At 38.0% G+C, this 13,705-nt stretch overlaps 1 protein-coding gene across 1 annotated transcript; it reads right to left on the minus strand.

Moving 5' to 3' along the window:
• Positions 1–2,401: 2,401 nt before the first annotated feature.
• LOC131011078 (WEB family protein At1g75720) lies at positions 2,402–3,913 on the minus strand. Its single transcript, XM_057938831.1, has 2 exons — positions 3,576–3,913; positions 2,402–2,964 (listed from the first exon to the last, which is right to left on the minus strand). Exons 1-2 carry the CDS (start codon positions 3,711–3,713, stop codon positions 2,605–2,607), a joined length of 498 nt encoding a protein of 165 aa, XP_057794814.1. The 5' UTR covers positions 3,714–3,913; the 3' UTR covers positions 2,402–2,604.
• Between the last annotated feature and the right edge of the window lie 9,792 nt (positions 3,914–13,705).

The raw sequence follows: 13,705 nt of genomic DNA on the forward strand, positions 1-13,705 counted from the left end.
TCAGAAATGGCTTCGTTGTAATGAGATTTGGAGTAGTAATAGGAACTGCATGAGGTCTTGGGCGGCTCCGTCGCCCAGTCGCACGATCTCCGCCTCGGCGCCGCCTCCGACGAGCCTCCTCTCGCAGGAAGGCCGCGCGGGAAGATGAACCGCATTATTATCTTGCGAAATCTCTCTAATAGTTTCATGAATTTATCAAGAAGAGAAAACCCTAATCTAGGATGTAATGAGCATCCTCACATGAACTCCTACTTATTGCTCAATATTTCATAATTGTTTATTTATTTATTTTGAAAGATATTAATCGGGAAGACTAGCACAATCATTTCTGTCGTATGGCGGAATAAAAGGAATTAATGGATTTGTATCTTTGTGACTCAATGATCGATATTAGTTCAGAAAAAAGAAAAGATGTTGCCTAAGGCATGTGATCAAATCATTTGCATGCCTTTTGTCCTAAATATGTTAAGGCATACAAACTTTTGTAGTTATAGATTTTAATTAATTAAACATGCCAACCTCTTTTACTCACCCGCGCTCATTTAAATTTGTAGCTAATAACAAATGATGAACACTTTCTGTGTTTAACAGAGAGGTTCAAAAATAAATCAATTAATCCCTACCTCCCTCCCTCCTTCTCCAGTTCAAAAAAAATAAATAAATAAGAAAAGAAAAGAAACAAATTAACAACGGATGACTGCTAAACATTTACAAAATTCGATACAAAAATATAAAATACTTTAAGTTTTAATCCAGTTAAACTCTTGAAAAAAAAATCATATCTAACCACATACTACTTAATTAATTACCATGACATGTGATATATGAAATGGAAAGGATCCAATACGTTAGTGAAATTTTATGTTTATACATGTGTTTATTAATGATATGCATGTCTTCCTTGAGAAAAATAAAATTATTATCATTAAGTTAAATTAATGATAATTACACAAAATAATACTTCAATTCCAAAAAAAAAAAAATCACAAACAAAAATAAAATCTTAAATTTGTATAAATTTGGGTCTGTTAGCTAGTGTCTTAATTTCTTGTGTAAGGGACAAAATGTGGCAAAAAATTTAATTACGTGATTAATCTATGCGGCGCCCAAGCTATATATTGGCTCTTAATCCGTCTCAGAGTAAACAACCTAATGGAGGAACAGCTCTCATTAGGTACCGCCTAATAATAGTTGTTTGGCTGAGCTTATTTAGAAGAGATTATAAGTTCTTTGAGCTTATCAGGAGCTTATAAAATATAATTTCTTAAGAGCTTATAAATTGTCAAAGTGTTTGAATAATTAAGCTTATAATTAGTTAGAGAGATAGAGGGAGAAAATCAAAGAGAGACTTGGGAGGGTATATGATTAACATAACAAATTATAGTTGAATAATATTTATAAAGTATAAGATTATAAAAAAATAAATCGGGGTAGAGAAATTTATTTTTTGGAAGCTTATAAGCTCTTGAAAGATATATATTTTTTAAGCTTATAAGTTGTTTGTTAAAGAGCTTAAAAAATAAAAACCCTGTGTAATTTAATATAATGGATACTTCTGCTCCAAATTAAACTTTGACATTAAAATAAAACATGAGCTAATGGAAAACGATTACCAATGTTTTCACAATCAAGAAACCATCTCATATAGACTATGGTTCACTTGTCGTTGTCGCAGTAAAATAATACTACGATAAAGTAACACTCTCATAGCATAAGTTTTCATCAAGAGAATCGACAAAATTATTTATATTGATATTTGTTTTAGTCTATATATCATATTTGATTATATGTTCTTTTTCAATTAAGTTTGTTGTGTAATGTGTTTGTTTTATTAAAAAGCTAACAACCTTAAACATTATTTATATGAATGATGCATTGCCGTACATACTACTCGGTTATGTTTACATAATATAAATGTGGCGAATTCATGTTTATTGTTTATCGTCGCGGTCAAATATAGATTGGATTTCTATGAATAATTTGGAGTATATATTTAGTTTCGTTTGATATAATTTTTTTTGTCACCTTTTGATAGAAATCCTGCGTCGCCACTACTATTTGTGGATTGCAAGTTAAATGAGGTTGAACTTGAATATTTGAAGGAGTCGAACTCAAATGACAAATTAAAACAAAACAATTTGAGGAGTCAAAAATCAAGCTTCGTCTCGAACTCTGTGTAATAAACAAAGCGAACGAGCTTGAACCAATTAAGCTGTATGCATATGTGCCAAGCCGAGCTTGAGGTTATATACATACGCGCATCTAAGCTTCCAATTCCTTTTACTCGATCGAGAATTCTTTTCCTTTTCTTATTTGATAATTATTCGTTTCTTAAATGTTATGCTACTTTGCAAAAGCACAAATATAATACTTTGGGAAAAAGTTTTAAACAATGTTCACGTCTAATTAATTTCTCTATATTAATTATGCAGCTTAATTATTTGTACCTTCAATAGACAATACTCAAACCGAGCAACTTGTCAACTTACTCGCAGACCAATTTAGAGTATAATATATTGAAAAAAAAAAAAAGTGGCAACATCCTAGCTAGATACGAGAAAACTGTCGTGTAACGGCGACCATTATTAAAGGTAGTTAATATATTCATGCAAAAGCGATCTCAGAGCTTCCCTTCTTCTTGGAAAAGATTCCTCCGATGAATGCCTTAATCTTTTTCTTCTTAAGAGAGGGGTGTCTCTGGAACACTGCCTGTGGCGGCGGCGGCGGCATTACTTGGGCCACCAAGGGAGGATTTGCAAACGTGACGCATTTCCTCCTTTGGAATTCGACATCTTCCGTCGTCATTTTGAGATTTTGGAGCTCTTTTTTGGTTTGGTGGAGCTCCTGTTGTAGAGAGGCGAGGTATTGGGCCATGTGTTCACTCTCTTGCCGTGCCTTTTGGAGGCTTTGCTTCGTCTCCTCCAACTCCGACGCCATTGCTCCCTCCCCACCCCCTTCCTGCAACTGTGTGGCTAATACTAATTTTATTATACCACATTTTATGTGTTGATTAACATGGGGACAAAAGTTTTAATTAATGTAATCACTTCCTCTATTTTTTATTTTGAGACAATCTGATTACTTCCTGTATTACTTAGTGTATGCATACTATGCAAGATGTTAATTCTGCTTGGAACTTAAGGAGGCATCTTCTGATATTACGTTTTTTGATATCACTATGTACGGCATTGCCTTTTGGTTATTCTATATATAAATATATATTTGAGAGAAGCAACGCCCACGCCAATGAACGACTTTATTCTCATTCAAAATCATCAAGTTTAATTTGGCATGGATGAAGCTTTATATATACGCCATATGCTTAATTTTAACAGTAGTCGTGCTTTTGGTAAATAGTCTATTAGTGTACCACATCATTTCCTCCTTCCATTTCATAACATTGCATACATCTAATTTCCTTCTTCTTTTAAGCTAAAGTTAAGAGCAAGACTAACTGATGCTTAATGCAAAACATGCAAAAACAAAAATCAGATTTGGCCTTGCAATATCTTTCATATATTCCAGTGAAATATAAGATGAGATATGAATTTGAAATTAAAAAATCTGAGGGTCACCTCTTTGAGCTTGTTAGCATAAACCTCAGTAGCAAGAACTCTCTCCCCGAACAACATCACCGCCTCTTTAACCGACCGGAAAGGGGCGCTCGTGTCGATCTCCGCCTTATTTGCCGTCGTCGCTCCTCCGCCTTTCATCCTAAACTCAATCCTACTACAGCTTCGATTGTAATTCCAGTCAACAATGGACAAAATTAATCAAAAAAAGATTTAAATTGAAAGAGAGAGTAATATTTAGGAAGTAAGTGTGTATTGAGGGTGCATGTAATATGTGGGGTGAATTCTGTTATGTATGAGGAGGTTCGTTTCTTCGCGTCCACTTCACTGGTAATGTGGTTGCTGCAGCTAAGTATTTTGATTGAGCATCAAGTTATATGGGATTCTTTTTCACTTTTTTTTTTCTTTTTCTTTAATTGGATTTGATGGGCTCATGTTTGATGATCCATCCAAGAAGTTCACGAACAGAATTTTAAGTATGGGCCCATCGAACAATAATTCATTTTGGCAGCAGGAATGAGATGTGTATGATGTTAGATGTTTTTTTTTTTTCAAATTATGTTAAATTTATTTCGTGATGAACATTCCAGTTTCACTTCATCTCGACATGAATCGATTTTAGTTGAATTATCATGGATCAAGCAATAATTCATTTTGGCTGAAGGATTGAGATGTGTATGGTGTTCTGTATTTTTTTATTCAAATTATGTAATTTATTTCGTGATAGACATTCATGTTGCACTTCGTCTCTATATGGATCGATTTTAATCGAATTCGCATGGATCAAGCTATAGTTCATTTCGGCAAAGAGAATGAAATGTGTATTGTGTTATAACTGTTAGGAAATTAGACGCAACTAATTCCGCCCGGGATCTGGTGTGACGCAATATTTTGGATATCGACCGATATGAAACGAGAAAAAAAAATGACACCGATATTTTTAACGTGGTTCGGCCAAACTGCCTACGTCCACGGACCCACACCAATATATTAGAGAATCTCAAAAGGAGGAGTACAATAAAAATACCACACTGTATTTTGTATCTGCCTACGCAGAGGCTATCTCTCAACTCAGTTTTATCACTCGTGTATAACTTCCACACTGAAGTTTTCTCTCACAAGATTTTTCTCTCTCTCTCTTTCTCTATCTCTCTCTAGCTGAAAGTTAGATTGTTGTTTGGTGTGTTGTATGCTGCAGAAGAGCTCTCTATTTATAGGAAGATTTGGAGGTGGTAGGTGAGAGGTGGTTGGTGAGAGGTGGTTGGTGAAGAAGGTTGGTGGCAGCCACTTTTGACTAACAATCTCCCACTTGAAGACTGATTTCAATCTGTCTTCACACCTCGATCAACGCAGCAGCCTTTCTGTCTTTGTCATTCTAGCAAACCAATTGAAGCTGAGCACAACTTCAATTTATCAATGGTTACTGCCTTTGTAAGCATGTCGGCTGGATTTTGAGCTCCTTGGATCTTTTCAAGTATTAACACCTCATCCTCCAACAGAGATCTGATGAAATGATAACGAAGTCCAATATGTTTCGTTCTAGAATGAAATGCTGAATTCTTTGCCAGATGTATCGCACTCTGACTATCGCTGTGCAAGACATTCTTCGTCTGATCAAAACCAATTCTGCCAACAACCCTTGTAACCAGATCATTTCTTTGCTAGCCTCGGTGATTGCCACATACTCTGCTTCTGTAGTGGATAAAGCAACAATCTTTTGTATCTGCGAGATCCAACTAACAGCAGTCGTGCCAACAGTAAAGACATAACCGGTAGTGCTTCTCCTGCGATCTACCTCACCGGCTCTGCATCTACAAAACCTTGTAGTGCTACATCACCTCGTCGAAAACACAAGCATCTATCAGTAGATCCACGTAGATATCTCAATATCCACTTTACTGCTTCCCAATGCTGCTTTCCTGGATTTGCCATAAATCTGCTCACAACTCCCACTGCATGAGCGATATCTGGTCTAGTACAGACCATGGCATACATCAGACTTCCAATGGCTGAGGCGTAAGGAATTTTAGCCATGAAGTCTCTTTCCTCCTTAGTCTTTGGAGAGTGCTCTTTGGATAGGCGGAAATGGTTAGCTAATGATGAGCTAACCGGTTTAGCACTGCTCATGTTGAATCTTTGCAAGATTCGATTGACGTAGTTGGCTTGAGACAACTGCAAAACACCTTTTTGCTTGTCTCTGTAAATTCTCATCCCGAGAATTTGCTTTGCTTCTCCTAAGTCCTTCATCTCGAACTCCGCTGAAAGCTGCCTTTTGAACTTCTTGATTTCGTTCAAGTCTGAGCCGGCTACTAACATGTCATCAACATAAAGTAGCAAGATGATATAGCTGGACTCGAACCTCTTGAAGTAACAACAATGGTCAGCATTGCACTTCATGTAGCCATTTTTCTGCATGAATCCATCAAACTTCTTGTACCATTGCTTCGGAGCTTGCTTCAAGCCATACAGGCTCTTTTTCAACTTGCACACCAGCTTCTCTTTTCCTTTGACAGAGAATCCATCTGGTTGTTGCATGTATATTTCCTCCTCTAAGTCACCATTGAGGAAAGCAGTTTTCACATCTAACTGCTCTAGATGCAAGTCCTCCGTTGCAACAATACTCAGGACCGATCGGATTGTTGTCAACTTTACAACTGGAGCAAAGATATCTGTGTAGTCAATTCCTTCTTCCTGTTGGAAACCTTTGACTACCAATCTTGCCTTATATCGCTTTGAACCATCATGCTCTTCTTTGATTCTGTACACCCATTTGTTGTGTAGAGCTTTCTTTCCTTTGGGCAACTCAACTAGTTCCCACGTCATATTAGAGATAAGAGATTTTATCTCTTCTTTCATTGCAAGCTCCCACTTGACAGAATCTCCGACTTGACATGCTTCTTCATAGAATTCAGGTTCACCAGCATCGGTCAGTAACATTTGATTCATGTACTTCCTGTTTGGAACATGAGGTCGAGATGACCTCCTGGGTATAGGAGTTGGAGCTGGAACTGGAGACTGTGGTGGATCAGCCTCAGAGTTGGGCTCCTCCGTCTGCAAACCTTCATCTGTTTGCTTTGATGTACTGCACTCTGCAGTATCATCTGGATCAACGTATGTTGGATCGTCACTTGTTGTGTCGGTGGACTGCACTGCATTCCTGTCCTTGTACATCACATTTTCATTGAATATGACATTCCTGCTTCGAATGACCTTCCTGTTTTTGTCATCCCAAAAACGGTACCCGAACTCATCTCCACCATATCCAATGAAAGTACATTTTAGTGATTTGGAGTCGAGCTTACTCCTGGCATTATCACTAATGTGTACATACGCGACACAACCAAATACTTTCAAGTGAGAAAGTTTAATTTCTTTGCCGCTCCAAACTTCCTCAGGTATTCTGTACTCCAATGGTACAGATGGCCCATGGTTAACGAGATATGCCGCTGTGTTGACAGCTTCTGCCCAAAATTGTGTTGGCAGTCCTGCATGTATCCTCATGCTCCTAGCTCTTTCTGTCAACGTCCGGTTCATGCGTTCTGCAACTCCATTTTGTTGTGGTGTCCCTGGCAACGTCCTTTCTAACTTGATGCCATCCTGGTAACAAAATTTCTTGAACGCCATATCTTCGTATTCTCCACCATTATCGGATCTCAACTTCTTTATCCGTAAGCCAGTTTCATTTTCCACCATGGCCTTCCACTTCTTGAACGCCTCGAACACCTCTGACTTGTGTCTCAAGAAGTAAACCCACACCTTTCTCGAGTGGTCATCGATGAAAGTCACAAAGTAAGACTTTCCGCCATTGGATGAAACTGCTGCTGGGCCCCAAACATCTGTGTGGACTAACTCAAGCTTTACTTGCTTCGGAGTTCTACCACTGGTATTGAAACTCACCCTCTTCTGCTTCCCGTAGATACAACTTTCGTAAAAGTCTATATCAACAGACTGAAGCTCTAGTAGTTTCCCTTTCGAATGCATATACTTGAGCCCTTTCTGGCTCATGTGCCCAAGTCTTTGGTGCCACAGATTTGCATTCTTCTTGCTATCAGCAACTGCAATTGTCACACACGCATTCATCGTTGTGTATAGGCTTCCAGTATCCTTGCCACGTGCAAGAATCATTGCGCCCTTAGTGATTTTCCAATAATCACCAGAGAAGTGTGTATCACATCCTTCTCTTGACAATTGCTTGACGGAGATCAAGTTCTTCCTCAACTCTGGAATGTGTCTCACGTCCTTCAATTTCCATACAGATCCATTGAGTTTGATCTGTACTTCTCCTATGCCCACCACGCTGCATGGGTGATCATCTCCGAGATATACTTCTCCGAAATTTCCCGACATGTAATTTATGAAGGAATTTCGATTCGAGGTGGCATGGAAAGATGCTCCAGAGTCTATGACCCAATACTCGGCCCTTTTCTCCATGGAACATATCAAGGCATCGCCTTCTTCTTCAGCCACAACATTGGCTTCGGTCTTTGTCTCGTTTCCCTTTGAAGGTACTTTACACTGCGTTCTGTAGTGTCCGACCTGACCACAGTTCCAACATTCAACAGACTTTGATTTGTTGGAATTCTTGTGGATCCTGGAGCTCTGCCTGCCATTCCTTGACTTGCTCCGTCCACGCCCTTGACTTCTGTTTGAGTTTCTGCCTCTGCTTTCTGCATTTAAAGCGGCACCTGAAGTGGAGACTACATCTGACTGCCTCCGGATCTCCTCGGTTAAGATCATGCTCACGACATCATCGAACTTCATTTTGGACTTACCGGCAGAGCTGCTAATGGCCGTGACTGTGCCATTCCAGCTCTCAGGTAACTGCCCAAGAATTAACAAAGCCCGGACCTCATCATCGAATTCGATGTCCACCGTGGTAAGTTGGTCCGTCACTTCGTTGAACTCGTTCAAATGTTCTCCAAATCTTCCGCTCTCCGTCATTTTCATATTGAACAATTTCTTGATCAAATGAACTTTATTTGCTGCAGACGGCTGCTCGTACATGCTGGATAAAGCTTTCATGAGAGACGCTGTTGTCTTCTCATGCTTTATGTTGAAGGCGACTGACTTTGATAAGGTCAGTCTGATTGCGCCGAGTGCTTTTCGATCAAGCACCTCCCACTCGTCGTCCTTCATATCCACTGGCTTTTCCTTCAAGGGCTTATACAGGTCCTTCTGGTACAAGTAATCCTCCATTTGCATTTTCCAAAATCCAAAATTCACACCATTGAATTTCTCCATTTTGGAAATTTTATCGTCTGTCGACATTGCTCCCACTCGATCAAAAAACACGATAATTTTCTCAAAAAATTCGTTTCTGATGTGGAGGTTCAGTTTACACTGCAACCACAGAGCATACTAAGAATTTTAAAAGAATAATTACCGTTGCGCACGAAACACTGTTCGCAAAATTCACTATTCACGAATTCACTATTCACATGAATAGTACCAGCGCAAGAAAAAAAAATTTCGCCACCAACGTGGCTCTGATACCAGTTGTTAGGAAATTAGACGCAACTAATTCTGCCCGGGATCTGGTGTGACGCAATATTTTGGATATCGACCGATATGAAACGAGAAAAAAAAATGACACCGATATTTTTAACGTGGTTCGGCCAAACTGCCTACGTCCACGGACCCACACCAATATATTAGAGAATCTCAAAAGGAGGAGTACAACAAAAATACCACACTGTATTTTGTATCTGCCTACGCAGAGGCTATCTCTCAACTCACTTTTATCACTCGTGTATAACTTCCACACTGAAGTTTTCTCTCACAAGATTTTTCTCTCTCTCTCTTTCTCTATCTCTCTCTAGCTGAAAGTTAGATTGTTGTTTGGTGTGTTGTATGCTGCAGAAGAGCTCTCTATTTATAGGAAGATTTGGAGGTGGTAGGTGAGAGGTGGTTGGTGAGAGGTGGTTGGTGAAGAAGGTTGGTGGCAGCCACTTTTGACTAACAATAACAATGACCAATAAATTTTAGAAGTTAAAGATGAACTACAACACAAAGCACCATGTAGTCGTAGCAGTGACGTCGCAGTAGATAAGTGGATAGAGGTGAAGGAAACAGAGGGATACGGGATGATGAAACGGCTGCGCTCCAGTATGATGTAGACGGCCAGCGAGCCGGACCGCCTCTAAGGCGGCTGAGGATGATGAAAGGCGGGCTAAGGGGACTAAGGATGAGGAGAGGCAGGCTAAGGCGGCTGAGGATGAGGAGAGGTGGGATGATCCTCCTCAGCAGCCTTAGCCCACCTCTCATCCTCAATCAACGCCCTCTCGTTCTCGGCCTTCTCAACTCTCTCCTCAGTCCCTGCATATCAGCCTTCTCACTCGCAATCATCTCCACTGTTCAGATTAAATCGGTTGAGAATTGACACTCGAGTTGCATTGAGAATTAGCATCTATATGCCTTGAAATGCATTGGACCTTGTTCGCTATTATTTTCACCATGCCGCAAGTATACGGGTAGTTGCAATATATGGAAGCAAGGTCGTATTCCACAAGGATTAGTAGTTCAATATAGTGATTATCTTAATTCATTTTACTAAGACTATTTAGACTAAACAATATGGTGATTGGTTTGATTATCTAATTAATTACCTAACAGTTGAAAGACTAAGCAAATTAAACAAGCAAAAAGGATTAATGTGATGATTAAGAAGATTTAGGGACTAGGCATTGATGGTCAAGCAAAGGACTTTAATTATAACTCAATATTAATCTTGGCGATCCTAATTATCTAGAGTGATCTCCCAACTAGTTCTAGCCCCCTCCCAGACGACTAAAACGGTAGATTACGGATCATAGTTGCCGTCTCCGGTCAACTTCTAACCTATAACTCCCAATAGCACACAAAGATCGACATACTCTCACCCAACTCTCAACCTCCCGGTTTATCGAATTGATATGTTTCAAACACCTTATCTATTGCAATTATCCTCTCCCGATTCAAATTACAAATTAGAAATGCATAGAAAGTGGCCAACAATCCATACAAGATATAAAGCAAGGGTTTGAAAAGATAATGTGCAAAGGAACAAACAAGATTTATACTGAGCACAAATAATCAATCCATTACAATAATCATCTAGCCTAATCCCCAAATCAAAGGGGAATTTAGCCTATCATGTTCAACAACAACCTACCTAATATAAAAGAAAACATAAATGAAAGAGAGAGAAAGAATGGACAAATCCTATTGAAGGGCTTGCTTCAATCTTCTCTCCTCTTCAATGCCTTCTTCAAATGGTAGCTATGAGTATTAATGGAGGTTTTTGGGTTTTGGATAGAGGTAGGAGAGTGCAATGAATGTTGGAAAGGATGATAGATATGAAGAATGGGGGGAAATGGGGTTTTAGGGCTCAAAATCGTGACTGGGGCCCACTTGGGGGAAGCCCCGCCTTCTTCCCGTGGTCCCGGCCCGTGTCCGCGGCCTTCAAACGTGGGCAAGGATCAGGGGACCCGCGGCCGCTGGTGGTGACCGCGGGTGTGCATTGGAGCTGAGAGACGATGCCCGCGGTCCCACCCCGCGGCCGCGGGTGGTGACCGCAGTCGATGGTGTTCCCACGGGCGCCCGGCCGCGACCTCGACCTCCTGTGCACGGCTGACTTTGTCGGCTCCGTTCTCCCTCGCCCGAGCTCTGATTCGGGCGTCGTTCGCCCTCATGGAATCCTCTCGAGACGTACTTCGATCCTATGCCCTCACAAATCTCCAATTAACTCTTGATTTTCCCTGAAAACACTCCAAAAATTATACCAAGCATCAAATATAGATAAAGCATAACATTTAGATACAAACAAACACTCACAAGCAAAACATGAAGGAAAATGACAACAATTCATACGAAAATGAGGTACGAAAACCATGTTTGTCAGACCTCAACTGACATTCTTCAACCCATTTACCCAAAAAGAACCTACCCTCCCGTACCCAAACTCTAAAATTTGATGTTGCATTTTAAGATAATATTTACAAACTTGCAAAACTCAGTTTTGCTTTCAGCATCCCTACCTCTCGTAAGAATCATTAACATTGTCCAAGACACCTTTCACCATCACTTTTTAAACATTTTCTTACAGTTATATCATGTATCCAAGATCATCACTTCTTCATCCAATAACACTACATGTCACATTTTCCGAAGGTACACAATGAGCACATCTCATTAGCAATCATGTGTCGTACAAAATCCAATACCATTAGAACATTTCGGCAGCATTTGGTCTCGATATGATCGATTTTGGCCGAATTTACATGGATCCAACAATAATTCATTTTGGCAGCCAGAATAAGATGTGTATGGTGTTATAATTTTTTTTTCAAATTACATTAAATTTATTTTGTAATATATAGACATTCCGGTTTCACTTTGTCTTGATAGAAATGGATTTTGGCCTAATTGGCATGGATCAAGTGTGCAACTTGAAGAAATCAAAGTGACAGATTCAACAAAAAAAAAAGAAGGGAAGTTACAACTAGTATCAAATTGATTCCATGAAGAGGCTTTTCGAGCAATAAATCCCAAGTATAGTGGCATTGGACTTCAACTCCATACACATGGGAAAATGACATAATATCTATCAACCTTAGCACCAACCGCAGCAGACGACCTAGGATCAATAGACCTTCTTACAGACCCGAACTCATGTTCATGAAACCACAGCTGTGATCCACCCCAATGTGGACCTCTTCCATAATGTATGAATATATGGCCTAAAATATGGAGTACGTTGTGGAGGAGCAGGCTAAATTTTTAATTTTTTTTTTCGAATGTATTAATTTTAACACTAATTACATTAATTTAATTAATAATAGATGTATTATTCTCACGTTCTCACTAAAGGAACAATTCTCATTATATATATGTTTTTTTTAGGCGCTCATTATATATATGTTTTTTTTTGTTGCTCATTATATATATGTTACTAATGCATGTTTTATAGCATCAGCAGTACTCCAGTTTGGACTTACGTCATTTTTAATTTTTCTTTTGAGAATGGAATTGCGTCAATTTTCCTACTCTACTAGCTTAACGACTTAATTCTTTAATCATTTTGTCATGCAACTTACCAGTTACCAACCTAATTGAGTGCATATTTTCTTTGTTGTTGACCTATCTTAATCTTTGTTACGAGTCTCTCATTTATCTTTAGTTCAAAGTCATAACAATTAAACATTTCGCTTAATTTTGTCAATGCCACTACAAAAATTAATTAGCATATTTGAAATTAGAAAGAGTACTGCTAAACACACATAATATGTGCGCACATAATTGGACTTTTTGGTCATTTTATGTATTTTCAAACTCTAAAACAATTAATTTTATTTATTTGAATTTATGTTTTACATAAATATCCATGATACTATAAAGGAAAAGATTATCCATAATCTTTCCATAATAATTTAAACCTTACTTTCTTCAATTATATCAATCAATCCCACAAATTGTTTAACTATCCTTTTTTAGGTGCAATTAATGTTTAACTATTCTATTATCAAACTCCACCATGATTATATAGCTAAGATAGAATACATGTTATAACTAGTAAACAAATCGTTATCAAACTCCATCATCATAAAAACTCCATTCTCATAAATTTGGAGTTTTCGATTTTCTTATTTATTTTTTTATTTCTTATTTTCTATAATAATGATATATTTATATATTTTTATAAGATATCAATTTTATTGTTTTTATTTGCATATTTTTTTATTACGATAACTATTATGCCATTAAGAAGAATGCGATTAATCCATTTTAGGACTCTTTATTTTCTTTTTAAAATTGCAAAACTAGATTTTGTGTTAATATTAATTTAAAGATGAATAAGTAGCTATATATTTAAAGTATATAATTTTTGGAATAGCTTAACGAAAAAATCATAGCAAATTAGGGAAGTAGAAATAAAAATTAGAAAATAAAAGTGAATGACAATATGAGCACATTGATGGACAACTCAATAGAAATATACTATACAATAATATATTATAATAAATTAGTGAAATTGAAATAATAGAAATAAATGAGTAAAATTATAAAATTATGTCTTACTTTGAGCACATCGATCAGTTGCTCAATGGAATTATAATATAGGACATTATATTATAATGAATTAGTGAATATAAAAT

This window comes from Salvia miltiorrhiza, chromosome 2, assembly GCF_028751815.1.
Source record: "Salvia miltiorrhiza cultivar Shanhuang (shh) chromosome 2, IMPLAD_Smil_shh, whole genome shotgun sequence".
In the NCBI taxonomy this organism is placed as follows: Eukaryota; Viridiplantae; Streptophyta; class Magnoliopsida; order Lamiales; family Lamiaceae; genus Salvia; species Salvia miltiorrhiza.

Excerpts from the sequence above, each read along its gene's own strand:
- LOC131011078 (XM_057938831.1), bottom strand. The coding sequence starts at position 3,713 with ATGAAAGGCGGAGGAGCGACGACGGCAAATAAGGCGGAGATCGACACG. Across the intron at positions 2,965-3,575 it reads ATGCTAACAAGCTCAAAGAG|TTGCAGGAAGGGGGTGGGGA; the intron begins GTGACCCTCAGA and ends TTAGCCACACAG.